Raw genomic sequence first — 27736 nt, 5'->3', positions numbered from 1 at the left:
GCCGGGCGCGAGCAGTATGGAGCGGCCGGAGTGCAGCTGGGCGGTTCCAGCACCTGCTCCTCAGCCCAGCCCCGGGGCCCGGCCCCGCGCCCTGTAGAGTAGCCCCGGCCATGGGCTCCCACCCGCCGCGCCAGCTGCTGCTGCAGTTCGCCGCCGGGGCGTTCCAGGCGCCGAGCTTGGAGCGCGCGGCCGAGCTCTGCGGGAGCCAGCTGCAGGTGGATGCCCCGAGCCTGCTGCCCGAGTGGCAGGCGCTGCTCAAGCGGGCCGATGCGCTGGCCCACGGGGGCCGGCTCCACGAAGCCTTCCAGCTCTACCAGTTGGTTTCCTGCCACCAGCAGCTGCGGGCGGAGCAGCTGGAGAAGCTGGTGGAGTGCCTGGCGCAGGGCATCCGGCTCCGAGAGCAGCTGCCCGCCTGCTGTAGCGGCGGGGGCAGCCTCTTGCAGCCCCGGGACTGGGATATATTCAGCTGTCGCAAATGCCAGGGCTTCCTCTTCGAGCCTGTCTCTTTGCCTTGCGGACACACGTTTTGTAAAAAGTGCCTAGAGCGGGACAGGACCACTGAGTCCCACTGCGCCCTGTGCAAGGAAGAGGGGAGGTTGGCGGCTGGGCAGCACCTCCGCGTCAATGTCATCCTCAGCAACCTGCTGGCCAAGTGGTTCCCCGGCCAAGTGAAGGCATCGCAGCTCAGGCACGAAGGGAACCTCCTATATAAGGAAAAGAAGCCGCAAGCTGCCCTGCAGAAGTACAATGAAGCAGTCAGCCTAGGTAATGACCTCCCCCCCATCCAGAAATGATACCCCGACCGATCCACTCACACAGGGCAGCGTTAAGGGGGTTAATGCTGCAAGACTTAAAACTTGAAAAAAATTTTCCTATGTGCGACTTTTGCGACTGATCGATTACAGCCAGGCAGAGGGGATGTTAGAAGCCCAAGTTTCTAGCAACCAAATTTCTCCTTAGAATGCTGTTGAGTGTCATTTATAGTCTTGCTTTTAAATCTGAGCCTCTTTACCAAGTATTTCGACCAGGGCAAGTTACAGACTTTCATCCCAGCTGCAGCCATTGGGAGTATTCCTAGCTATAACATTGGGGTGGGTGTGGCAGTTCGCATGCTGTGCCGAGGATATGCTATAAAGCCTAGTCCTTTATAAAGAAGCAAACGTTATTAATGTCTGGAGTACTGAGTGTATTGATGTTAGTTTAAAATTAGTTTACCAGTTTGTCCTATGCATACTAGGGACTTACAGGCAGCGGAGCATACATGACCTAATGGTGTTCTTTGTGTTTGGTGGTTGCAGTTTGACAAGGTAAACCAGTATCCATCATATTTACCTCTCTTCTCCATCCGTCTGTTTTGAGGGGAGGGATAACTTTTAGGAATTTGTTATTGTTTTGGTTTTTTAAAAGTCCAAAGTGAAACTAGGTCAGGAGACCAGCGTGTTGCGTAAGCTTTTAGCCTGCGACTCTGGTCTGGATTCCCTGCCCCCTTCTTATGGAATGGTTGTATAACCAGTGAAGTAACAACAAATTGGGTCATGTTTCTGACAGCATCCCAGAGGTTTGATCATATTGATCGAAATTACGAGTTAGTCATTGTCACAGCTTCCTATTACATGGTGCTCGTTGGAATATGCTTTATTTCAGGAGATGGTTGCTGCTTTTTGCCTGAAAAGGGCTTTCCCGCTCCACAAATCTAAGTTTGCAGCAGCAGGTGGTGAATTATTACAGGACATGTTGCAATAGGTGAAAAGATTTGAAATGCCCTGGCTTATTTTGTTGAGGGACTTGCTTGTCAAATGATTTTACTGGTGCTTTAGTGCTAGATCTTATAGAATACATGCAGGTCACTTTTACAACTCATGACAGTTCCTGTTCTCTTCAGCCTCTGCCCAACAGGATCATGGTAGTAATACAGAACAGCTAAACAGGCTTCTGTAAACACTATTCAGTTTAACAATGTCAAGCCAGTAATAAACATTACCAATGGTTGTGAAGAAAACTGATTTATTACTTGTTAACTATAATCTGGCTTCAAAGTATTTAGTGTTGCATAAACTAAATGTGAAAAAAAGTTAAAATAACAATAAGGGTTCTTATTAATCCTTTAATAATCAGAATTTTTTCTTAAACCACATTGTGCCTGGCTGTTACAGCACATAGGATATGAAACAATGGGGCCATTTGGTCTATGCTGCTGTAACATTTATCTGATGGTTGCTGTTATTAGAGACATTGTGAGTGAGGTAATATCTTTTATTGGACCAACTTCTGCTAGTGAAAGAGATGTGTTGAGCTACACAAGAGTTCTTCAGATTGTCATTTAATTTCCTTTGATTGTAGTTATGTGCCATTCACAATTTTTGATCCCAAACCTTTTGAAAAGGGAGTTTATTCATTTTAAAATCTCATCTATACTGTGACAGCATTAATTGGGCCATAATACAGTTATGACACTTAAATCTTTCTGGTCAGCTTCTATAAACAAACTGATCCTCTGTTTGAGCTGGTGATGTATTTTGTGAGCTGTTCTGAATTTTATGTATGCAGTGTTTACAGCAGTTGTGTAATATAAATCTGACACCTTTGTACCTAGAAATCCCCAGTGAAATTGCCATATCTGATTTTGTAACTGGTTATTTAAATAATGTGTGTTTGTTTTCCCGAGACAACTGGAAAAAGGCTTTTGCTTAAGAAAAGAGTCCTAAAGAATAGGGCCCATGTCAGAAATGTTTGTAGTTATTATAATGAGACAATGTTTCCATTGCAGCTCCAAATGACCATTTATTATATAGCAACCGGTCCCAGATTAACTCTACTTTGAAATCTTATGAAGATGCACTGCATGATGCAGAAACAGCATGCAGGCTCCAACCATATTGGTCAAAGGTAAGTTCTAATTTTAATGAATGTATTTAGAGTAAAAACTCTTTGGCCATTCTGGTGGCTTAGCAAATGCTGTATCACAAAAGAACTGTATTTGAGAGATTCCTCAACTCTCAGCTTCTTAGATCAGTAGAACTCAAACACATTCCATGGTAATACAACTGAGTTCTCTTGGAGAAGGACAGAGGCCACAGGCTGCTGGCTGATGGACTAAGGACAATTGTCACTGACCTTTATGGAGGTCAGGCTTTCATGCCCTGTGAAGTTGAGCACAGTGTTTATATTGTGCTAGAAGGAAGCATTAATGAGAAGGTTAGGAGATCAAGTTGTGGGAGGAGGTTCTGTCCAATGAAGAGATGAGGGACTTCAACTACACCAGCCTTTAACTGTGACCAGATGCTGTGAGGGTAAACTTGCATGTGTATCTGTGGGGTAGGGATGGGATACTTCTCTGAAAGCTAAATATGAAAAATCTTCCGGTGTGTTGTGGTAAAAAGCTGAAAGACTTCTTATATTTCTCTCATTATTTAAGTAATGCAGACTATCATAATTGCCTTTTGCCTATTTTTATTTCACTTTTGGAATATTTTTTTCCTAGTAATTCTCTTGCTTTAATAAAGAGGCTCAAAATGTGGTAAAAGGAAATAAACTAGAACTGTAGATCTGTTTGATTTCAGGGTCACTTAAGGAAAGGACAAGCATTAGCTAATCTGGGGAAAATAGAAGAATCTTTAAGAGCGTTTCTATTTTGCCTTGCCCTGGATTTTGGGAACAGGACAGCCAAATCAGAGGCTCAAAAGGTGAGTTCTTTAGCCTTGTGCAACAACACTTAGATCACTGAAAATGAAAGAGAATTTTCCGTTTTGTTTAAAAAATAAATAACGAAGTAAAGATTATTACATGGTGATGTATTACATGGTGTCCATTGCTATACTCCAAAAAGTTTCACTGGAGGTAACAAACACATACAGCACACGGTGTATAGAAAGGCTGTTTTGTGTCTAATCTTAGTAAGAGAGTTGCCTGTGTAACTCAGATAACAGCAGAGTTGTTAAAAATCAATGGGAGGTTAGTATTGCACTCCTAGACTCCCTGCAATTACACTTCCAATCGGTTTCCTAGTCTTATTACCAGGTAGACTGATGCTATCAATTGGGACAAAAGTGGGAGTTTCTAGTGAATGTTGTATCAGCTCGATGACTCAGACTGTGAAAACACTGCGCAGCAGGGCCAGGATTCCACTTGGGAGCAAGATCACTCTTTTCACAGCCACTAAAGCTGCTGTGAGCATCAGCAAGCAGAGAAGGCATGAAAGGGAATAGAGTAAACAAAGGAAGAGCCTTATTTTAAAAACTCTCAAAAGGTGGCTAATGATTAAAGATAACTGGGCAATGTGACAGATCTATAATAAGGCTCTTCCAGTAGCAAACTAAGCTGCAGTATACAGCCATGTGTTACCATTCTCTTTAAAGAGCTACTGCCAACGTTGCTAATCCTTCTTTACATACCTTTGATTGTTGTTAACACTTACCTTAAGGTTTGCATGTGTGTTTGACCCTTTGTTGAAAATAATCTTTGTGGGGACACTCAACATTATATAATTTAGTAGTGGTCCCTGTAGTGAAAACAAATGAGTACATGATTGCACAAACACTTTCTCACATCAGAGCACCAGTCTGATTATAATATAGTTGACTGGGAGGCTTTGAGAGATGATAGACATTTGTGGTGTTTTTCCTTTTTTCCTGAATTGCCAGCGTGGTCCGTTCCCAGAGTGCAGTCTCATGCATTGTCATTGATTCACGTATCATTTTTGTAGTGATATCTTCCTGTGTGTTGGAGCAAGAGACAGTGAACTGATACGTTTCTAAATTCAGGTTCAAAGTAGCTTTGTCCAAGAATGCTATTCATTTCTAAGTAATAGGGTCCTGCGGATGAACTAGACTTTGTCTGCTACAGAGTGCATCAAGTGATATAATATTCTATTGATTTTTTTCAAGACGGCTTGCATAACAGTGATGTAGTCTCTCTTTATGAAATCCTTTAAGTGAAAATTTGTCATTCTGCTCATTGTAATTGGCAGTCTTCATTGGAATTTGTTTTAACATTGAAGGTTCAATCCTGCAGTCTTGCTCACAAGAGGAGTTCCTTTTTGGCTTGAACAGGACTATGAATTGATTGTTATTCATACATGATGTGCTCAGTGCACATATGGAAGCATTGCTGGACCAGGCCTGGAGTTCGGTGAAACGATTTCAGTCTTTTATAACATGGAATTCCTATTTTTTAATGCATTCAGTGAATTGCACTCTGCTAATGGCTAGCAATTTGCTAGTGGATTTTACATTTGTTTTCAGTTGGTGAGAAGCCATTGCCTGTTTTTTCATGCCTGCAACTTTGTCACTGTCTCAATTTTTCTTTCTCGACATACCAATTATTTGTAATATTAGAGATTTGATTGGGCCTGGACCTAGGGGATGGTAAGTGCCCTCAGTTTCCAATGACTTCAGTGGGAGTTTAGGGTGCATAGCACAAACTTGTATCAAATTCCGCAAGCAGTAGATGCAGACATGTTTATGGAGAATTTTAGTTCTACATTCTGCAGAACATAATTCACATGTGTGTAAGCGTTTGTTACCCTAAAGAACAAAACCAGTTGACAACGTATCAGTACATTTAACTCTGAAGTTGACTTTTTTGCTTATTCTAAGCCTGCATCACACTAGCTTTTATATTTGTTCCTTTTGGTTTCACCCTAGTCTAATTGGGTTTTTTGAGTGGTTTTGTAAATCAAAGATGTTTCTGTCAACTATCCCCTTCCTCTCAATCCCCACTTTCCCTTAAGAGATTGTAAGAGAAGAATTAAGTAGTGAAGTATGTATTCTGTTTTATATCACAGCTTCTACTTAATTTATTTTCACCCATCCCGGGAAATGCTCAGGAACACTTACCTGATATCCTGCAGGTGTTGTCACCTCACTCTAGATTGAAGGGGAACCTTCTAAATTCAGTGGGATCTGCAGACACCAGCCATAACTTACAAAGGTTGCTCAAGGTAAAGATAAACTGTGATGTGTGGTTCTTAATTTTGCTGTGTTTTGGGACACTGAATAATACTTTTTCCAGATTGTTTTTATTGAGAATCAGAATACTTAATACAGACAAGCTAAAGACTGCTTTAGGGATTGAAAAGCTGCAACAAACTACTAATTTACTGGATTCAACTTAACTGATACATAAAAAGGAAGGAAGGCTGTGAGACTTCAAAAGATCCTTCTTTTTCTTGCTTGTGAAAATTAATCCCTTTACCTGTGATAACAAATTCTAGATCTTTCATTTAGTGTACACCAGAGATGGGCCTGAGTTGTAAAGTTCAGATCCAGAGTTCGGGAGGTGTTCAGATCAAGGGTTTTGATTTGGCCCTTAATTGATGATAGGCCATCCACCCTGGATCCAGATCCAAAGTTCAAAAGTATTGACTGGTGATTATGGGGTCTTTACCAATATGGGTATATGAGCCACCCACAAGGTTGGTTTCAGATCCAGAGTTCCATGTTTATGGGAGTTTGGATTCAGAGGTTTGGCTGAGGACTATCTTTAGTTCATCCAAACCTGAAACTCTGAGGGTGTAAATTCTTTCTCATAGCTATAGGAAAGCTTTGCGCTAACTCCTGCAAACTAGAATAGTGGCTTTTGCACAGCTCTGCTCCAGTGCACCCCTATTTCAATGCCATAGTCTCCTGAAAGGCCTTTTGTGCTTTCTGAGGAGAGGCTCCTTCCCTGAGATCGCCATTCCTGAATGAGGTAGGTTATTGGGAGGAGAGGAGACAATTCAACCCCCTACACCTGCCTTCCTGTGTATCATGGTCTCTGATGGCTCTTGACAATGACCTGTAGTATCTACATTCCTATTCACCAGAGGAGTAGGGGGAATCAGTCCCTCCATTTGATTTGGCAAACTGGTAGGCATTATCCTATGAAATGGTTACTAATTGTCTGTTACATGGCAATGGTAGGATTAAGGATGTTGCAGCAACACTTCTTTAATTTATGACATATTTTCTGGGATATTAACTGTTATAAACACAAGAACCAGCGGCCCATTTTAGCTATTGAGTAAAAGATCAGTCTCACTGAAGCAGCCTCTTGTATGTATTTTTCCTTTTATTGATTGTTTTGTGTATACTCCTACTCCTCTCTTGGAATAAAGATCATATGGTGTTTAGTCTTTTAAACCAGCACTGTGATATACAAAATATTTTTCACTCTTAACTTAAAACCAGTCAAATGGATTTTTCCATAGCTCAGGAAATGACTTACAGGGGGAGACTTGGCCAAATTACTTCCCGAATCCAGTATCGTGGCTAAGTTATAAGCCCCTCCAAATGAAGGCTGATAACACAGCAACACTGCTTGTTTTGTTGTGTATTGTGGGAAGGTGGTATTTTGACTGAAAATAAGGCCCAGACACAATGGTTCTCAAACTGGAGTCCATTGGTTTGCAGAGCTCTTCCTGGTGGCCCACAGCATGACAGTCTGAGATCTGAGCAGGACGGTGGGTGGGTGCGTGGTTCTCTTACAAAGTGGTCTGCAGAATGAAAATGCTACACAACTGCAGTCCTGATGTACAATCCTCTTTTGCACAGGTAAATGTGAAACAGAAAAGGAGTTTTCCTGCTCAGGAAGAACAAAAAATGAGTGACTGTGGCAGTCTGAGAAAATCCATTCAAATGATTGAAAGTAAAAAAGGCTGCTCAGAAGATGAGAACAAACATGCTTCTGCCCCCGAGTCTGCTGTTCTCATTTCTGAGAAATGCAGCCTTCTGAAGAGAAAGCACTGCTCTGAGGAAATGAGAAGTGATGAGGTGGCCTGCAAACTCATGAAGAAAGGTAAACCTGATTAATAAAATGGGGGGCTGGTCCTGTGCTGTGAAGGCAGTGGGAATGTTGCCTTAGTAAGGAATGCTGTGCTGGATCCTTAATTCCAGCAGGAGTTTTGCCTAGGTAAAAAGTGAAGGACTGGGCTCCAAATTAGATTTTCATGTCTTTTCTATTCACTCTGGATTGTAGTCAGGGCTTGAACTGATGTGGAGAGAGTGCAGCTTCCTCTGTAAAAGTAACTACACTACACTAATAAATCTAGGAAGAGAACAAAGGGGATTGGGCCAAGCCCTTGTTTACCAGTTGAGCCCTGAGAGTTATGAGAAATGTCAGTTCCACGTACACTTACAGCACTCTGTCCAATAGTAATAGTATAATTAAAGTAAAAATTTTGACTTGCTTTATTCATACCTACAAAGCATGAATGTTGTTCGTTGCGCATGACATCTGAGACCACAGAAGTGTTTGGGCCTGATTCACCCTCCATTCCATGGATAGACAGTGGCGTGACAGGAGAATCTAGCCCTTTATATATTTCCAACAGTGATAACATGGTTGTGTGAGATTAAATTCAAGCCTGTTGTGAGTTGTGCCCAGGCTGATTTTTGGTGTCTGCCCACAAATTATTCCCATGATCTTAATGATTCAGTAACTACTGTGATCACATACTGCATGTATTTGAGTACATGTTAAAATCAGATGCTGTTTGTGAACTTCCAAAACAGTGTCTTTGAAATGTTAAACCAGTTACGTAGCTGTGTCTAGTTGTATGTTCCAATGACTTTTTTACAATTATAAATAGGTGCAATTGATACGAAGGGATCTAGTGCTGGGTGCCGCGTTCCATTTGAATTTGTGGACCCCTCTGACCTGGATTGTTCTTTATGTATGAGGTATCCATTATTTTCTAATGACTGTTTTTATGTTGTACTTGTCTTTCACTGCCATGATGTATGGCATTCCCTAGCTTGCTCGGTCACTTATTTTTCTATCATTTGGAAGCTGTTTATTTGGGGGGGAATGGGTTTTTCCCCCTCACTTCCAGTTATTTGGTTCTGAAGAGTTAACTATGAATGGGACTGTCTGAAAGCTTTTGATGTGCCCCAGACAAATGACTGTTCTGGCAAAAGATATTTTGTGTCAGGGTTAAATAGATTAATGAACATATCTGAAAGATTTCTTCTAACCAGCCACTATGTGGAAGTCAACGCTTAGTCCTCTGCAGTTAATTTAATACGTACATCATGTATCGATATTTCATCATGCTAATATTTGACAAGTTGATTTCTATGAAAACACATTATGTAAAATGGTGCCACTAATAAAGTAGTGTTGTTGCAGTAGTAAAGGCCTTATAAGCAAATAGACGTCCTTTGTGTCTCTAGAACTTAGCCAAAATAAGTCAGCACAACTAACCAAACATAGGCTCAATATACACTTGCTCACGGTTCTGTTCACACAGTTAAATATCACTGATTTCTCCTCAGAGATGCTTCTAATTTGAGCATGAAAACGAGTTGCCTAATGCATCAGTTTTATTATTGGTCTTGCATGCTCCATTAAACTTTGACAGAGGCAAATACATCTTCCCAGCTAACATTTAGAAGTACACGATAGTTAAACTATTCTTCCAAATAAAAGCTCTATCTTCAAGTCAGTGTGTGGCAATAAGTTAAACCTTATAAAAGCACTACTATGTTGTAGCTATTACAGGTCAACAAAAGAGCAAGTGTAGACTGCAGATAGAGTTCAGGTACAAGGTGCTAACGTAGTTCCTACAGCTGTATAGGAACAGCCTGACTTCAAATCATGTTTGTTAAAATATACAGTAAAACTTAGTATAATTAACATTAGAAGTTTCTCAGGGCTCTGACAAGGACACAATCGCACTCCAGGAAAAAAAAATCCCCAAAACCAATTAGCTGTGTTCTGGATTAATCCCCTTTTAGCTTTTAAATGAATTGGTGTTTGGTTTTTTGGGGAGGGGGAGGGTTTCTGGACACAAGGCTGTAGGAGTTTGGATTTGTCATTATTTTGACTGAAAAGTCTGCAAATATTTTTGTGCCATCTTAAATTGTTTAAAATAAAATGAAATATTTTGGAGAAAATAGGCTATTTGGTTTGGCTAGTTTCAGCTTGGAACAAACTGTTAAAAGAAACACAAAAAATAAAATCAGAAGCCTAAACTATAAACCTGAACCAAGTGATCCAAAAGTTTACACAGCTATCAAAAGATTCAATATTTGTAAGAGCAAAACTCTCTTCCTCCAACACTCCCTCCCTCCACAACCGCCATATATGCGCACACAATTTGAATTTGGCTATTTTAATGAGGATGTTGGTTTGACTGTTTACAAAGCAATTTTCAGATACATTTTTTTAAAATTACTTAGCTCTGACCCTTTATCTTCCCTTACTGTCACAGTATTAGCCCTGCTCCTGCAACACAGGACAGCACAGATCCTTGCAGCCACATGGAGTCTCACTGAAGTCCTTGAGATGATATGGATGTCAGGGCCTATGTAAGAAGATCCTGTTGGATCTTCCTCTTGCCACTGATTTTAATGCATAGTGGTCTTCATGGTCGTCATACATATTATGTAATTCAGAAATTTCTTGTCTGATTTGGAGGCTGAGATGTACTTTGGACTAATAGTGACCTTTCACCAACTAACTGCAGAAGCTACTATTGACCTATTTTGTATAAGTGGCAAAGGTGTTACTGACCTATATTCATTTCAGTGGCATGCAGTAAGCACTGGCAGAACATGTTTTGAGGTGGTGAGTCACCCATTCCAGCTGTGGGGGGAGGAACAAACTGTCCTGATGAAAAGGAAAGATAGGAAGAATAGTAAGAGGCCAATATGGCAGCTCTTTTGTGACCTAAAAATCAAAAAGGAATCCTACAGAAGTGGAAACATGGACAAACTGTTAAGGATGAAGTATATTAGGTCCTGCCTTAGCCTAGGGGCTGGATGGATGAGCGCTCCAGGTCCTTTCCAGCCCTACATTTCTACGCTTCTGTTTGCCTGGAAGTGAGCAGTTATTTCCCAACAAGGGTGAATATTGTTGCTGTTGTCGTACTAAACCTGACGTGGTCTCAAGAAATCTTTTTCTACAATCTTTCTCCAATTTGCGAGGCTTAAGTCAGCCCCCATTAAACTCAATAGCAAAACTCCCGTTAGTGCAGTAAGAGCTGGATCAGGACTATGTGATCTAATATAGACATTTCTTGTGCTGTATACTTATGTTTAAAGTGGTATTTGTCCAAGTAAATCTATTGTAAGTGTATTAAATATACAAACACTTATTTGGAACTTGGTATTAACCATTTTAAAGCAAAACAAGTAATATTATGCAGTAAAGTTTCTGCTCTTTGAACAACTGACAGGATTTTAACTGTGCAACAGGATAACTGGCATTTTAGATATTCCTTCATATGCTCCCTCACTAAATGTCTGTATTTAGAGCAGGGGATAGGCAACCTATGGCATGTGTGACGAAGGCGGCATGCAAGCTGATTTTCAGTGACACTCATGCTGCCTGGGTCCTGGCCACCAGTCTGGGGGGCTCTGCATTTTAATTTAATTTTAAATGAAGTTTCTTAAACATTTTAAATACTTCATTTACTTTATGTACAACAGTAGCTTAGTTCTATATTATAGACTTATAGAAAGAGACCTTCTAAAAATGTTAAAATGTATGACTGACACGCAAAACCTTAAATTAGAGTGAATAAATGAAGACTCGGCACAGCACTTCTGAAAGGTCGCTGACCTCTGATTTAGAGCAACTAATGACACTTAAAAAACTGGCTATTGCTATTTTGTTAAGAGTCAGTATGTTCTTAAACATACTTTGCATGCTGAAAAAATTAAGTGTGGAATTATGTTTTTATGTATGGACAGTAGCACCCAGCTTTATCTTCTTGATAAACCAGTGTTTTCTTTTTTAAAATAAAAATTACCTTTAATAAAATGAATTTAAGTAATTACATCAGGCTAAATAATTTGAGGCCTTAAAATATTGAATGGATTTTTTTAAGATCATAGTAATCAGTTTTGAATGGTCTCATTTCTAGTTTCAATGATTAGACTTTTTTGTAACATCCCTCTGGTTTTTTTTAAATGCTCATCAACAGGGAAAGATGTCTTTGGAATTATATATAGTCTTCCAATGAATTTAACCAGAAAAGAAGACAACTAACTTGAAAAGCAGAATCACAACTCTAATGTGCATTTATTTTGTGGGAGAATGTTCATTTGGAAGTTAGAAGCTATGCAATGTATTCAGACAAAACTAAATTCTCCAGCGTTACATATGGTAACAATAGTGTGTACCAGGGTGGGCAAACTACGGCCCGGTGGCTGAATCCAGCCCTTCAGATGTTTTAATTTGACCTATGAGCTCCTGCCAGGGAGCGGGGTCCGGGGCTTCCTCGCTCCGGTGCTCCAGCCAGGGAGCGGGGTTGGGGGCTTGCCCTGCTCCGCACATACAGTGGCTCTTCATGGCTCCCGGAAGCAGCGCATGTCCCCCCTCTGGCTCCACATGCTGCCCCTGCCCCAAGTGCTGCCCTTGCATATCCCACGGGCCAGGAACAGCCAATGGGAGTTTCAGGGCTGGCACCTGCAGACGGGGCAGTGCACAGCACTGCTTGGCCGCACCTCCACATAGGAGATGGAGGGGGGATGGAGTTGCTTGAGGTAAGTGTTGCCCAAAGCCTGCACCCCTGACCCCCTCCCACACACCTACCCGCGCCTTGATCGCCCTTCTGCCCTCTGAATCCCTCGGTCCCAGCCTGGAGCACCCTCCTGCACTCCCAACCCCTCATCACCACCCCAAAGCCTGCACCCCCAACTGGAACCCCTGCTCATGTATGCACACCAACCCCGTGCACCAGCCCAGAGCCCCTTCCCACACCCAGAATGCCTAATTTCTGGCCCCACCACAGAGCCCACACCCCCAGCCAGACCTCTCACTCCTTCCTGCACCCAAGCCCCCAGTTTTATGAGCATTCGTGGGGCCCCCCTCATACAATTTCCATACCCAGATGTGGCCCTTGGGCCAAAAAGTTTGCCCACCCCTGGTGTATACCCATTTTATTAACCCTATAGGTCCCAAAATGGCAATCCTGCTCAAATGGAAATAAGTAGCAAAACTTCTGTTGACTTCAATGGACCCAGGATTTCACAGAGCACTTTCTATGTTAGACTGGCAATAGCAAAATGCTTTACTTGAATAAATACAAAAGTGAAAAACAAACATTTCTGACTAAAATGCACAATTATTTATACTGAATAAAGATGAAAGATGTTATGAAGTAGCCTTTTATAGTCTTGCTACACGATATTGTCGCTTTTTTGTTGATTGTTCCATTCCAGGCTCTTTTATGAACCTGTCACCACACCTTGTGGGCACACCTTCTGCCTGAAATGTCTCGAAAGATGCCTAGATCACAATGCAAAATGTCCCCTGTGCAAAGAAGGTCTTTCTGAGGTAATGATGCATGAATTTGGTCTGCATAAACTGGAGGGGAGGGGGAATTAACTTCAGAAATCCACTGGTATATCCAAATATACTTGAAATCCTATATGAAGAAGCCTTTTTAAATGTCTCTAAGGCTCAGAGAGCTCATGTAGTTAAACACTTTTAAAACCTTAAAGCCCTGATCCAGCATAAAGCTCAGTCTGAGTGGTTGCACATTGAGATCAGCAGTGCCCTGCCTGGTCAGCCCATGTGGCGCATGCTACTGGAATGGGGCTCAGGTGTTACTTGGACTTCTTCAGTCATGTTCTCTTTTATGCCTTAAAAGAATACTGTCAAGTACCTTAGATGCTAATTTTTGCCTGCCTTAAAATTGTTAAATTATTTGGGTGGCCTTCACTGGTAGGATTTGGTATGCTTTCTTTTTTTCTCTTTGGTTTGCTGTTCAGTCTCTGCTCTGTCTTTTGCAGGAATGCATATTTGTAATTAAAGTTATAAAAATTTGGAAGCTGAGGGTTGGAAGGGAATAAACTGTTAAACATGATGAGAAATGTCTCTCAGATTTCAAGGGTGGGATTTTAAAAAACTGCTTGGCATTGGTGAGCTCCCAGGGACTAATAATTTTTAATTGTAGTGGAGAGGGGAAGAGAGTAGCTAGGTTTTGTAGCATCTCTATGATAATATTTTGTTGCCTCTTCTGGCTCTGCAATACATTATGTAAACAGCACTACTGTTGACTTGCTGCTGCACTAACCAAAAGTAAACAAAATGAGTAAAGTTAACTTTAAGCTCTGTGGGAAAAACAGCAATGATACAGAGAGATAAAAATTCCGAGACACACACAAACTAAACCAGTAGGGAAAGAAATGATATCTTCAGAGTGAACAAACTAAAGACACAGGAAACTATGAATTATTACTCAACTTTGACTCTTTAGCTTCTTAAATGGCGTAATGAAACTGAAGCTCATCATGCATCCAGCTGTTTCTGCTAGGCTTTTGGGAAATACAAAAGCCGATAGGAAATGGCCAGCCCCCCAGAAAAATGACACAGTAGCTTTGTGGGTTTTTTTAGTTACTGTCTATGTAGGTTCTCCATACCAGTTACAGGCATAATAAACAGAGCCCAATCCTGCAAGCTCTGGGCATGGAATTCTCTGTGACATCAGTTTAGTGCATGATGTTCATGTAGGATATTGGCATATAATGCTGTTCTCTGTATTGCTTTGAAAAGTCTTCTCATAAATCACAGTGCCCTGCCCATGTCTTTAGAATAGTGAGATGCTGCGGGGGGGCATCCAAACCAGAAAGGGGTTGTGTTACCACCTGTCCTGTAACCCTGGGTGCTCCTGTGCTGCCAGCTTTGGCTCAGAGCCCTGACACCTACAGCATGTTCACAGCAAAGTGGCATCACCCTAGATTCCACCAGTCTGATTGCCGCTTGCGGGTGTAACCCCAAGAGCCCTTCCAGGCTCAGATCTCCCCAAAACCATCACACACAAGACGAGTGTGTCTAGCTTTAGTAAAAAAGACCATACTTGACACCTCTAGTGCAGTAATAATGTATAGAATCAGTTGAATCAATTACTTGGGAGTCCAGACTCCCAGGTCATGAGGTGTCTGGACCTTGATTGTCACAAGGAGGGAAATAGATTAGTGACTGAGTACAATTAAGAAAAGGCTGCATTGGAGGAAGCTTTGGTAAAATATGGTAGGCATTGTTGGATAGCAGCTGCTCAGTTGCCTTCTTGTTGCAGTGCTTGGCTTTGAGGAAATATTGCAAAACGGTAATGATGGAGGAATTAATAGCGAAGTACCTTCCAGAGGAACTCACTGAGAGAAGGAAGATTTATGAAGAGGAAATTGCAGAGCTTTCCAAGTATGTGATCAGTTTGTGTGGGCTTTCATGCTTTTTTTAAACCAGTCTTTAAAAGTAGTTTAGCTAGCAATTGAATGGCTCTCATCACTGTAGAACATGTCCTAAGGTACTGATAAAGAAACTTACTCTATATTACATGATTCAAGAAGGGCAGGGTTCGGATACCAAGACTAAACTTCAAGCTATCTGGTAGCATACTCTTGTGATTGTTTTCAAATAAAAGAGAAAATTCAAGCCAGTAATACAAGGTTCATTGGAATGACACTGTGTTCTGTTAACCTTGGCGCATGTTATAGTGGCTGGAAGTGAAATTCTGCACCATAAAAAAGCTCACCAGTATGTGTGGATTAGAAATTGGATGGGAAAGGGAGAGAATTGAGGAACATCTGAGCTCTAAAGCAACCTAGAGAGATGAGGTGATAACTCTTTCTCGCTTTGCTGGAAGGATTTAAAAAAAAAAGTTTCATTAATTATAATGGAATATCAGTTACCTTTGTCTGGAAAAATGAAAAAATAGTTTCACCATTCTTGTATAATATAGAAATCTTGTTTTCCATTTGATTTTATTGTAAAGCACTTTGAAATGTTAGCAAGATGAGGCATCCTCTAAATTGCATTGTGTTGCATAAAATATGGCTGTGGTTTGTACCTTTCTAATGCTTTCTGGAAGTTGGTGCATGTTTTCCTAATGGGTTTTTTCTTATAGCTTAAATAAGAATGTTCCCATCTTTGTCTGCACAATGGCCTATCCTACAGTCCCTTGCCCTCTGCACATCTTTGAGCCATGTTATCGACTGATGATTCGAAGATGCATGGAGACTGGCACCAAACAATTCGGAATGTGTATTGGTGATCCTGTTAAGGGGTGAGTGAGCAGTGCACTCCAGTGGTGGCAGTTAATTGGTCTGATCTAGAAAAGCATCTGTTTCAGTCCAGTAGCCTGTCTGTACTAGCTGCCTGAAAGGAAGGTGCTGAAAACCCCATAATGGACAACTGTGGAATAACAGGCTGATGGTGGGGGAGGGGAGACACGTTTCTTCCTAACCGTATTGGTTAGTGGTCTGCTGATGTACTGAAGCATGAAGATAAGATTTATATCCCTTACTAGACACTTTTACCCTAGATAGGGTAACTGCAGGTATTATTCATGTAAATATTTAATCCTCCTTTGGAATCCCACTAAGGTATTGGCCTCAGTGGTATGTGGCAGTGGCTCAGTTTATTAGGTATGGCTTGAGAAAAAGTATTAAATGTATTTCTTTGGTACCGCCAGTCAAGTTGGAATGTTAATGAATTTTACTGTCAAAAGAAGCGGTCATGTTATCAGGTCAGATTGACATCTCTACTGTATTAAATATAATGATTGAGACAGAAGTATGGTCAGCTTAATACATGGACTGGCTGAGCATTTACATCATGCCATTTACCACAGACACTATAAGTGCCAATCTCATATCACCCTGCCTTGAAGTCCACATCGTTGTCCTAATGGTCTGTATAAGCCAGGGACTGCAAAGCTTACTAAAATCGTTGATAAGTTTTTCTTTGTAGATTTTTATAGTCCTTCCATAGTGCTTACTGTCCTTAACCCTACCGGCCATAGAGTTTTCACTGAACATTTGACGCTTTTACATTTTGAAATGTAGATAAATAGCAAGTGAATTATCCTTCTAGAACAGTTGCACTGGTACAGTATGTGGTTACCTAAGATTATTGCACAAGAAATTCTCAGTATTCTAAAATTCAATGGCCACAGACTACATAAATGCAGAATTAAGATTGCATGGTGGTATACTGTCCCCTTGCAAAACATTGAGATGAGCAAAACTCAAACTCCTGAAAACCAGGAAATGCCCAGTTAAGATTCCCCATGCAACCTTAAATCTGCCTTCTTTCAGCAATGCTCCAATATGCCCTGGGGCTACACAGGTCTTTGCTTTGCCAGCCCCACAGTTGCTGAAATGTGCTAGCTCTTCGCCTCCTTTTTAAAGCCCATTCAGTCTCACTCACAGGATTCCATCTAACGCTATTAAAGGACAAACATGAGAAGAAAATTACCATAGCTCCTGGATGCACATCTCTGATATCCAATGAATCAGATGAACACCAGGAATAAGGCTCAGATTATTTCTGCCCAAGTGAATCACCACAATGCCCAGTAGGACACAGTTCTTAAGTCACTGGTTAGATGATGTAGAGTGGGCAAAACATGATGCCTGTGCTGTCGGTTCCTAAACTCTGTGCAGTGTTTCTTTGAAAACATCATATTAATCTGCCCCAGTAACTACTTGGTCCAACCAGTCCCCCAGGAGCTAGTGAAAAAGATTTTCCCCCTCCCGCCCGGCAAGTCTCAGACTGGTTGTTTATCACCCATCCCTGTGAATCCCCTATAAACCTCTTCCCCTTGCTGCAGCCCCAAGCCTCTCTCCCCTTATTACTCAATTCCGCCGCCTCCTTCCAGGAAGCAGTCATGTTTAATTTTTTCCTCCCCATAGACTTTGATTACATTCCCTCACAAAATAAAATTGCCACCAGTGACTCGCAAATTGCAGCTGCCTCTGGCCACTCAGTCCAAAAGGCCTTTTGTCTAAGATGTGGGGCTTGTGATTAATTCATCTTTAGTTATATTACTGAAGAGGGTGAGTTCACTAGCGTGGTCTGTGATTCATCCAGCCATTAGTACATCTCAATTTAACAGAACAAGGCCACAGAAGGAAACTGGTTTGGTTTTGGTTTTGAGGCCTGTAACTTGGATCCCCTAGGTCAAATGATCCCACATTTGGATCATTAACGCCACCTTTTGTCCCCATGAGGCACCCCAAATTTCATAGCAAACCAAGTAACCATTTGGCTTTTAGAGCACTTACAAAAGTCAAGCTTTAAAGCATATAAAATGGCAGGCATGGAAACCCTCTAGCCACCTTTCTGTATTGGTGCATGTGTGCTGTAAAAAGGTAGTTTTCTTAAATAGTGTTCTCAGTTTGGGTCCCCCAAAGATTTAATGGGTGCCATGCACTACCCTGAGTAAAAGTCTGACTTGAGACCATTATGACCTGCATCACATTAATAGTTAACTAATCTCTAGCTCAGTGTGCAAAAAAATCTTTGAAAAATGGCTTGGGGGTCGTGGGAAGGGATTGTATCTCAGAACCCCTTGCCCAAAGGATCACAATTCTGGGTCACTACGCCTACTTTGCACCTTCCTGAGGCGGGCCAAATTTCAGATGAATCCAGCTAAGTGCCTCAGTTTTAGAGACTGTAGAAAAGTCGGCCTTATTATAGTGGTGCTGAGCATTCAGCTGAACATTCATGAAGATAGTTTTGAAAAGTGTTGTATAACTGAAGAACACTAAAAAGAGTAACATGTATTACATGTAGCACTCACTGACACTAGTAAATATCTTTGTAATATAGAGTGGCTGTTCAGTAAATCTACAGAACTGAACCTGGAAAGAATATAGATTGTTTGCTTTTGTTTTGATTTAAATAGGTTTGCTGATTATGGCTGCATTCTGGAGATAAGAAATGTTGAATTCTTTGCTGATGGTCGCTCTGTTGTAGACAGCGTCGGCAAGAGGAGGTTTAAAGTGACAGAGCACAGCCAGCGTGATGGATACAACACAGCAGATATTGAATACATTGAGGATCAGAAGGTGAGTTGACTGAAGATTTTCCAAAAAGTTTGTTTTTCACAAAGGCAGTGTATCAGGATGCGATTTTTCCCAGGCCTCCTAATAGGTCTGTTTCCTATCTGTCAGATAATCAGATTGGATCTGGCTGTACTCCTGCTGAAATCAATGCCAAAATATTTAAAGTCCACTATTATTGAGAGAATATGTAACACCTTCAAAATGTGTTGGGTACTGTGCAAACCCATACTGTGCTATAGGAAGACAGTGCCTGCCCCAAAGAGTTCTCATATTAAAAAAAATGAACACAAATCATTTGGGGGACCCATTTTCATTTAAATATATAATCTAGCAAGTGGTGATTGGATTTAGCCTGACGAACACTTTGTTCTGAAAATGGATTTTTTAGTGGTGTTTTAAAACATAGGGGTGAAGGAAAAGAAACTTTTTGATTGAGATGCTTTTCAGAAAAAAGCCAAAGAACAAACTTTCAGGATCTGCCCTAGAGTTCTCAAAAGAATTAAGAATGTGTGTAGTGCCTTTTGAAAATGTAATTGGAATTAACTCCAGCCTCACTCCTCTGTGTGTTAACTCCAGGTGCAAGGAGAGAACTATGCTGAGTTACTTGTTCTACATGATTCTGTATATGATCAGGCTTATATGTGGTTTAACTCACTCAAACAACCACTCAAGAGTCGAATTCTCAGTCATTTTGGTCCAATGCCAGCTAAGGATCCTGACCCACAGGTACATGACTTTATATTTATCCAGGAATAGAGGTTGTCATTTTTATTGACGACAGGAAGCTTAGCAATCACACACTGATAAATCAAGGAGAATTTTCTAACTCCATTGAAGAAAATGTAAATCCTCTTCATTGATCCTGTATAACCTGTTCAATATCTGAACTGTTGCTATAAGCTATTGCTGCAGTAACTCTGAGCAAGTCAGTATTCATATTTATTATTTCATTTAACTTCCTGAGAAATACTGACAAATTAATTCCTACACAGCACAGGGATTGTGTAGGAATTAATTTGTCAGTGCACTTCCTGCAGTGCACTGACAAATTAATTCCTACTGATTTCAGTGGACATGCACCAATTTGCAGCGTAACTGAATTTGTCCCCAAGTTAGGTAGAAAATAGAGATCGTACCAAACAGTGACAACTGCAGGACAAAGTTGATGCTAGTGTTACAGGACTCAATACTGCAAGGTGCTGGATACCCTAAATTCCAAGTACTAACAGAGTATAACAGGTATTAGGGTGCTAAATACCTAATAGGTAGGGCCCTACCAAGTTCATGGCTGTGAAAAATGCATCAGACCATGAAATCTGGTCTTTTGTGTGCTTTTACCCTATACAGATTTCACAGGGGAGACCAGCGTTCACAAACTGGAGGTCCTGACCCAAAATGGAATTGCAGGGAGGGTCACACGGTTATTTTGGGGTGGGGGTGGGGGGTCGCAGATTGCTACCCTTACTTCTGCGCTGCCTTCAGAGCTGGCCAGCCAGAGAGCGACAGCTGTTGGCTGGGCACCCAGCTCTGAAGGGAGCGTTCCACCAGCACATAAGTAAGGGTGGCTGGAGAAAGATGGCTGCTGATGGCAGGCTCAGCTCTGCAGGAAGCAGCACAGAAATAAAGGTGGTAATACCATGCCATCCTTACTTCTGTGCTGCTGCTGGCGGCAGCACTGCCTTCAGAGCTCTGGCAGTATCATCACCCACTGCAGCGCAGAAATAAAGGTAGCAGTACCACAACCCCCCTACAACCTTGCAACCACCTCACAATTCCTTTTGGGTCAGGACCCCTCCAATTACAATGCCATGAAATTTCAGGTTGAAATAGCTGAAATCATTAAACTTATTTATTTTTTAAATTGGCCAAAATGGACCATGAATTTGGTAGGTCCCTACTCATAGGTTTGGGCCCACTATGACATAGCATGAAGATAATGCAGAAGACACAAACTACAGATTACTAGAGGCAAAAATTGGTCTAATCCAAACACTGCAAATTATAGAAAAGTTTAGGATCTGGGTATGAACTGTGTATGTCTAACTAGAAGTTATTAAAATGGCATTTGGAGGGACCATATAGAAAGCATCTCTTACTAAGAGACGGAAGTGAAAATGTATTGCTCTATACCAAGATTTTTTTTTAAGTCACTGACTGAATCTTAGCTTCTGCATCATAATGTATGTGTGGTGTTCTCTATTGCAGGCTAGCCCCAATGGCCCTGCGTGGTGCTGGTGGGTCCTTGCTGTCCTTCCACTTGAGAGTAGAGCTCAGCTCCCATTTCTTGCCATGAAATCCCTGAAAGACCGCTTGAATGGCATCAGACGTGTCCTTACGTTTATGTCCCGTACAAGGTCACGATGATGCTGAGAACGAGCTGTGAAGCCTCTTGCAATACTTGACTGTGGAGTCTCTCCTGTAACTATATCTAACTGCAATAATGTCTTACGGATTTGTGTGTCAAAACAGGACAAGTCTGAAGTCTAACTTTCAAAGGAAATAAAATATAAAGAGCCAAGGATATTTACAGATCATTGTGTAGTATCCATCTGGATCTCTGAACTTTCTTGAGACGAGTATTCAATTGCTGCACTGCTAGGCTGGTGTCATCGGTGTTATAACAGAACAAAGTGATCTTGTTTGCCATAAACTTTTTTGAAAGTTTGAGGTGGGTTTTTTGTAGTAGTAGATAAATGAAATCTGTGCAGTTTAATGTGAAAGAGAAATACTGATAGTGTTAAAGCATTATTTCAATGAACTGCAGAGTCTTTTATTCCAAGTGGTTCAGGTTTATATAGCACTGTGTATTATGTCCACAACTTGTGTTTGATCATTTATTTTTGCACTACAATGTCTTTTTTTGGTTTCCAAATGTATATTGTAATTATTTATGTGTACATTCTCTACACAGAAAGTAAGCTGCTTTATTTATTTATGGGATCTTACCATGTATGAATGACTAGGGGGAAAGATATTAGGAATACACAAGCGACTGCTTCCATCATTTTTCAATACATTTATGTTTGAGTACTTTGAATGTTTGTTTTTCTACTATCTCCAGTGTTCTATATTCTAAGAAGGATTGCCCCAACACAGCCAGCCATGAATATGCAGGCTTTGTCTGAAATAATTCAGTCAGTTGCTGGGTAGAGCTTGATCCTACAATCTTAACTTGGCCCCCAGTCAAGCAAAGCACTTCAGCATATACTGAAGTGTTTTGCTGATTGGGGCTTCGGGTAATAAACTTCAGCTGGGTTTGCCCAGAGATGACTGAAGGATCCAGCCATTAACTTTGCACAGATATAAATAATAGCACTATGCAGCAGCTTGCGGTGAAATGTTGTATTTGAATTGCTATGAGCGTATCACAGCTACCTACAAATACAAAGCAGGAGTCGATTGGTATGAGAAGCAACTTTTCACAAAAGAGACCTAGAAAGAGGTATTTCACTTCAGGTTATTCGAGAAATTCTTTGTATCAACCCTATTAAATGTTAAGATCTTATGTTTGTAATTAATACTATGATTTGATTTAATTTATGCTATGAAGGGCTCCAGGAGGGCTCACGAGAAGGAAGGTATTTTAATAAACTTTCTATTTATTCCACCTCAACCTCCAGGTTTTTCCATTAGCCATAAGTCTCTACATGACCTCTGCGTGTCTCCTGTTAGAGACTGTGAACAGCTTGATAGCTAATGGTTAAAACCCAAAAGGCAAATGAAAATGGGGCTTCGCTTCACTTTTTTCTGCCTCTTTTGCTCTGTGTAACATATTTTGGGCCTGATCTTGCTTCCATTAAAGTCAGTTGGAGATCTACCATTGACTTAAGTGGGAGCAAGCCTGGGTCTTTGTATCTAAACTATGGATTTCCCTCTTCAGAGAGCAAGTAGGATGGATGAGAGTTCATGATATTGCCCAGAATAGTATTTATTTCATACCCTTCTGGAAAAGTCCTGTAGAATTTAGTAGAATATTGTCATCTTTCCATAGGTTTTTAAAATCATTTTAGTTTGAGATAATTTATTTCAGTTTTATAGTTTTTAGATCAATTTATGAACCCTGTTAAGTTTCTGTAGAATGTAATTTGTTTCAGCCCTATTAAATTCTGTGGCACTTTCCTTTAAGTGCCATAGAAACAAATGGTCACACATTTCAGTTTTCTGTCTAGTGATGCAGATTGAAAGTATGTTTTGTTTTTGCTTTAGCTACTTTGTAAATATTACAGGAAACTCATTTCCATGCTGTTAGATTGCCACACTTTTCTGTGGATGGTACTGTGCCTGTTTGAGAATACAGTATAGGGCTTCTGTTCTGGGGGTTTATTCACTTCATTTTTTGGCATTTGTTTTGAGTTCTATGAAGATATCCAAACATGGGGGTTTTCTCTTTGTATATACACTAATACTGTTTCAAACAGCATTACCTTAAAGGACATTAGGGAGCCTTTAGTGTGAATCAGCCAGGTCTGTATGGACCAATGAATGTGCAATATGTTACTGAACTTCAGAAATCACACATCCAGAGTTCACATTACTGCTTTGTGTTGGCAGGCCCTTACAAGCCAGTGAGCAGGGATATCACCTATCTAAACAAACTGCACTACGAAAGGGGTGAAGTCAACATGAATTGAGTAACCATTTCCAATGTTTTTTCCAGAGTTTATTGGATAAACACCAATCTTTTTTTAATTGGGAGTGTTTTATCCATGTCTGTTAAAACCAAAAATCAGAAGCCTTACGTATTATGAACACCCATTTTAAACAGTAAACTGCATGGTGGCTGCTGTCTGCTATGGAATCTGTCTTCATAAGGAAGAAAACAGATAAGTCACTTCACAAAGAGTGAGTTCTCATCTTATTTGCAGGTGGAGTCACATCAAATGCAATTTTGACCTATGCCATTTCTGTATTAGTAACGTATAACATGAGACCAGTCCTACTCCCATACAAGTTAGTGGATGTTTTGGTCCTCACATCCATAGGAGTAGGATTCAGTCTTTAAGTATCTTGTATTTTGGGGCTGTTTTCTCACTGATCTTATTGCTCTGTTCTGCATGCCAAACTTCTGTTACATGTATTTGTGTTACTGGTTCGCAGATAACTAGGAAGAGTCCTTTAATTACACTTGGCTGGTGGATTTTAAAAGTAGGCATTGTCCTTTCCATCACCCTCAAGGTGAGTGGAAACCACCAAGTTTCAACTCTCGGAGTTAATTATGATAACATCTACCAGTTTCTACCTATACCACTGCGTAGTGTTTGTTTTTTGAGATGCAGTAAATTTGGCATCTTGTCTGAAGTGTGAGAAAATAGCTCTAACAATACCTTCACTTAAATTTCATAACTACATTGATCTGATAGTATACTTATTATTCTTGCCATCAAGTTGTCCCCATAACTAGGTGTACTGACCTACTGTAGAATAAAAACAATCCTGTTATTTGTGCACCCAAAAGTATTGATCCATGGCAGTTCTGGCTGCATGCCAAATACAGGCTTGGGTTCATAGTTCTTTAACTTCATGTCAAGTTTCTTCAGACCTGATTAGCCTCATGGTGGTAATACTGGAGTTCCCTTTTCTTGAGTGCTATTATGTTTTTTTATTAGCTGTTAAGCTGACAGCTGGGATTTCTCATTGCAAAGTGGCTGGTCCATGCTTGGGCTACCCCTGTCCTGTATGAGTATTTACTAGCCTTTAGAGCACGTATGAACCACTAATTTGTTAATCCAATAATTTTCATCTTGGTTGGAAATGGAGTTTGACAGACTTGTATTTACTGGGTCTTAATCAAGCCATTATAGATAATGAGGTCTAGAGGTTACAGCATTATAAACTGAAGTTTTATATTTTGGATGTCATCACTCAATGATTTCTTTGATACTGGAACTGTACCAGTGTTTAAACTAGTTAATGAGGGCAAAAAGTACATTTTCATTGCTGCCTTGTGTTTTGGGTGTAGTGAGGAGACTGGTTCATCTAGCTTCTTTGTGAAAATAGATGTTTTGCTTATCTATGAGTAATTGAGTCTACAGTTCCTTTATGTGCAAAACTCAATGGGCACTGTGTGCATTTAGGGTCTGATAAAATTGTCAGACTCGCATCAACTTCATGAGAGGTTGGATCAAGCCCACAAAGATGGCAGGATCAGGAAAAATGCAGAAAAGTTTCTTCTTCGTAAATGAAATACTCTGCCAAGATTTGCAGAATAAATATTGCCAATATACAAGAAACCAGATTGTTTAATACAGGATTAAATTCTTAAATGGCTGCTGATGCAGAAAAGCAGAAGTATTACACTGAGGTCTTGTCTACATGGCAGTGCAGTGTGAATTGGAGTATGCTCTAATTGTCCCACGTAGATGATGCTGGTGTGAACTAGGAGGTACCTACTTAACACTGCTGTAGCCCTATTTAAAACAGGGTGAAGTACTAAGTTCACACAAGCAGGGTATACAGGGGTCAGAGCACAAATTAGCATGTTCTGCAGTTCACACCCCTGTCAGTACTGCAGTGTAGACAAGCCCAGTATATACAGCCAGGTATCCTGTACAGAAGTGCTTACTAATACCAGTTTTCATGAGGTCTAAATTAACCCTCAAATAGAAGTGCCTGTATTTCTGTGTTGCTTGTTGCCATTCTTTATCTTCTCAGTCATAGCCCACCCCACACCCCCTTTTCAATTCTTGACGTCAGATTTGAGGAACACAGGTTTACAGGGCAGCACTGTGGCAGAAACAATGTAATCGTTTTACTTACATCTACTGGAAGAAAACAAATACACAAAGCAGGTGGAAAAATCATTTAAGGGATCATGTGATGCCATAGACTTGTCCGATTTAATACCATCAAGCACTGTGGTTATTAGAGAGCCAGAAATAAAATATCTATCAAGTCATTTTAAATAGTGACAGATGGCTTTGAGGGCTTGTGTATTCCATTTGTGTGTAAAGCATCCTTTTATTTTTCTTGCACTGTAATGAACTTGAAGTGAAATTAAATTAAACTCTTGTCATTGAACAGCAGTACTATTCCGCTACCTCTATATGTTTGACATATCTTTATTTTTTCTAATTCATGTTCAAGATACTAATGTCATAGTCCTGTCAGCCTGTAGTACTAATGTTGTATGGACAAAGTCTGCCTGAATACCTGTTTCCTAATTAAAATTTGTGTTGTTTACTCTCTGTTCTTAATCTGATGATAAATTACAAAGATGGAAAGAATGCACTTGTAACTTAAGGCCTGCTCTCCACTGCAGTTAACGGAAAGATTCTCATTGCCTGCAATGAATGCTCAACCAAGCACAACTCAAGAAAAACTCTTAAGTAGGTGCTGAAATCCATCCTGATTCAAGACAACTCTAAGCACATGCTTTAACTTTAGAAGGTGTTGAAGTTCTCTTGATTTCATAACGATTGAACAGGGATGCTTTTCTGCCTCAGGGCCTTCTTACAAGAGTCTCTAGAGAACATCCTGACACCTGTTTATGCTCTGGCAGATACTTTCCTCTTAACAAGCAGCTGCCACATTTGTACAACTACTAGCTCCATTTTCTCCCTCCTCCACCCACCAAAGAACTACTACACAACCTGGACCAAATTCTGCCATAAACTAGGTGACGGCAACTGCTGTTGAGTTCAGTGGGACCTGTATATGGGTATTTGAGGGTAAAGTAAGGCTAGCTTATGAGTGCTGGTGTGTGCACACCCAATCTCCATGCATATATGGGATCAGATGTTAATACACAGGCACTAGTTTTCCTCTTGCAAACGAGATGAGTCACAAAATTGGCAGGCCCAGTAAATTAGGCCCCTTAGGCTTAATGTATATATTTGTTCAGTAAGCTTTATTTCCTCAAAGGAGTTTAACTTGCTATTCATTCAGTAATGTTTTAAGAAGAATCCTCAAAACATTTAAACAGCAAGTAAAACTGCTGCTGTCTTACTAGCTGATAAAAATAGTAATTAGTAGTCCATGTTCAAACTGAACAGACATGAATTGCCCACAATAAATGTGCTTAGTATTTACTATTCCCAGTTTATACATAGGCAAAGGAGCATAGGGCCCTGTCAGAGATGTGGGCAGGTTTAGGAAACTGCCATAAATGGGGAGTAATTTGCTTAAACCCTATGATTTGTTGCATGGGTCTTGAGTACTGGTGCAGTGTGTTCCCTAATGTTCTGTTGTGCCACAGGTTGTCTAGTCACAGGAGCGCTGTACCACTTCGATCTAATTGTGTGTGTTGATAGGTGGTGGCCTGAGATACAGAGCTGGTCAGACTAGGTGATCTGGTGGCCCTTAAACTCTATGAATCTATGACCTTGGGCAAATCCCATCATTTCTCTGGCTCAGTTTTGAATCATAAAACAAGAATAACTAAACTCCTGGCTCCCATGATGGTGCTCATTCCACTGGATCATTGTGCCTCTCCTACTGACCAGGCTGCTTCATGAGGAATTATTTTATTTTAAAAGGACCAGTAATCAAACCGCTTTCAATTGCCTTACCAATGTTGATGTGTGTCTCACTGCCTCCTGGTTTAATGTGATTGGATAAAAGAACAGGATATGGAGTTCCAGGGGATGTTGAAGGGCTTGCACTAAAGACCTTGATTTTACATGTCAGATGAAAAACAGCACTTCTAAATGCTAGGCTTGGACCGTGGCACTACCTCCATTTTCAACTCAATGAGACTTTAGGGGCATGATGAGCTACACAAGCCTTGCTAAGTATAAGGAACAGAAACCATTTCTGACTGCACCACTGAAGCTTTGCTTGTTGATCTAAACAAGTATTGTCTGAGCCCAAACCTACTCATTTTATTATAGTTGATAAGGCCACAGACTGTGAGAGCAGGACTGCAAGTGGTGAGCCAAATATCATTTCACACCTCTAGTTTTCCTTTCTGCGATGGGGTGCTGGAACAAGGGCTGCAGGGGGGTGTGGCCACACCCCCTGCC

General features: G+C 40.8%; 1 protein-coding gene across 2 annotated transcripts; it reads left to right on the top strand.

The window, feature by feature from the left end:
- Positions 1 to 25798, top strand: LONRF3 (LON peptidase N-terminal domain and ring finger 3). Of its 2 annotated transcripts, XM_032767054.2 has the most exons (12): positions 1 to 765; positions 2768 to 2886; positions 3561 to 3683; positions 5783 to 5938; positions 7530 to 7773; positions 8567 to 8657; positions 13146 to 13260; positions 15005 to 15126; positions 15833 to 15991; positions 18617 to 18779; positions 19353 to 19502; positions 20982 to 25798. In XM_032767054.2, exons 1-12 carry the CDS (start codon positions 111 to 113, stop codon positions 21138 to 21140), a joined length of 2256 nt encoding a protein of 751 aa, XP_032622945.1. In that variant the 5' UTR covers positions 1 to 110; the 3' UTR covers positions 21141 to 25798. The 2 variants fall into 2 exon arrangements, with proteins under 2 accessions (XP_032622945.1, XP_032622946.1); XM_032767055.2 differs by lacking the exon at positions 5783 to 5938 and having other exon boundaries at positions 16 to 765; positions 20982 to 21813.
- Positions 25799 to 27736: the final 1938 nt, after the last annotated feature.

This window comes from Chelonoidis abingdonii, chromosome 8 (assembly GCF_003597395.2).
Source record: "Chelonoidis abingdonii isolate Lonesome George chromosome 8, CheloAbing_2.0, whole genome shotgun sequence".
Lineage (NCBI taxonomy): Eukaryota > Metazoa > Chordata > Testudines > Testudinidae > Chelonoidis > Chelonoidis abingdonii.
The sequence above is the reverse complement of the archived record's forward strand: the minus strand, read 5'-3'. Positions and strand labels throughout refer to the sequence as shown.

Bases quoted from the DNA above. Each gene is read 5' to 3' on its own strand.
- LONRF3 (XM_032767054.2), top strand. From the start codon at position 111: ATGGGCTCCCACCCGCCGCGCCAGCTGCTGCTGCAGTTCGCCGCCGGG. The intron at 5,939-7,529 runs GTAAAGATAAAC...TCTTTTGCACAG, and splicing joins ACTTACAAAGGTTGCTCAAG to GTAAATGTGAAACAGAAAAG. The intron at 19,503-20,981 runs GTACATGACTTT...TCTCTATTGCAG, and splicing joins CTAAGGATCCTGACCCACAG to GCTAGCCCCAATGGCCCTGC.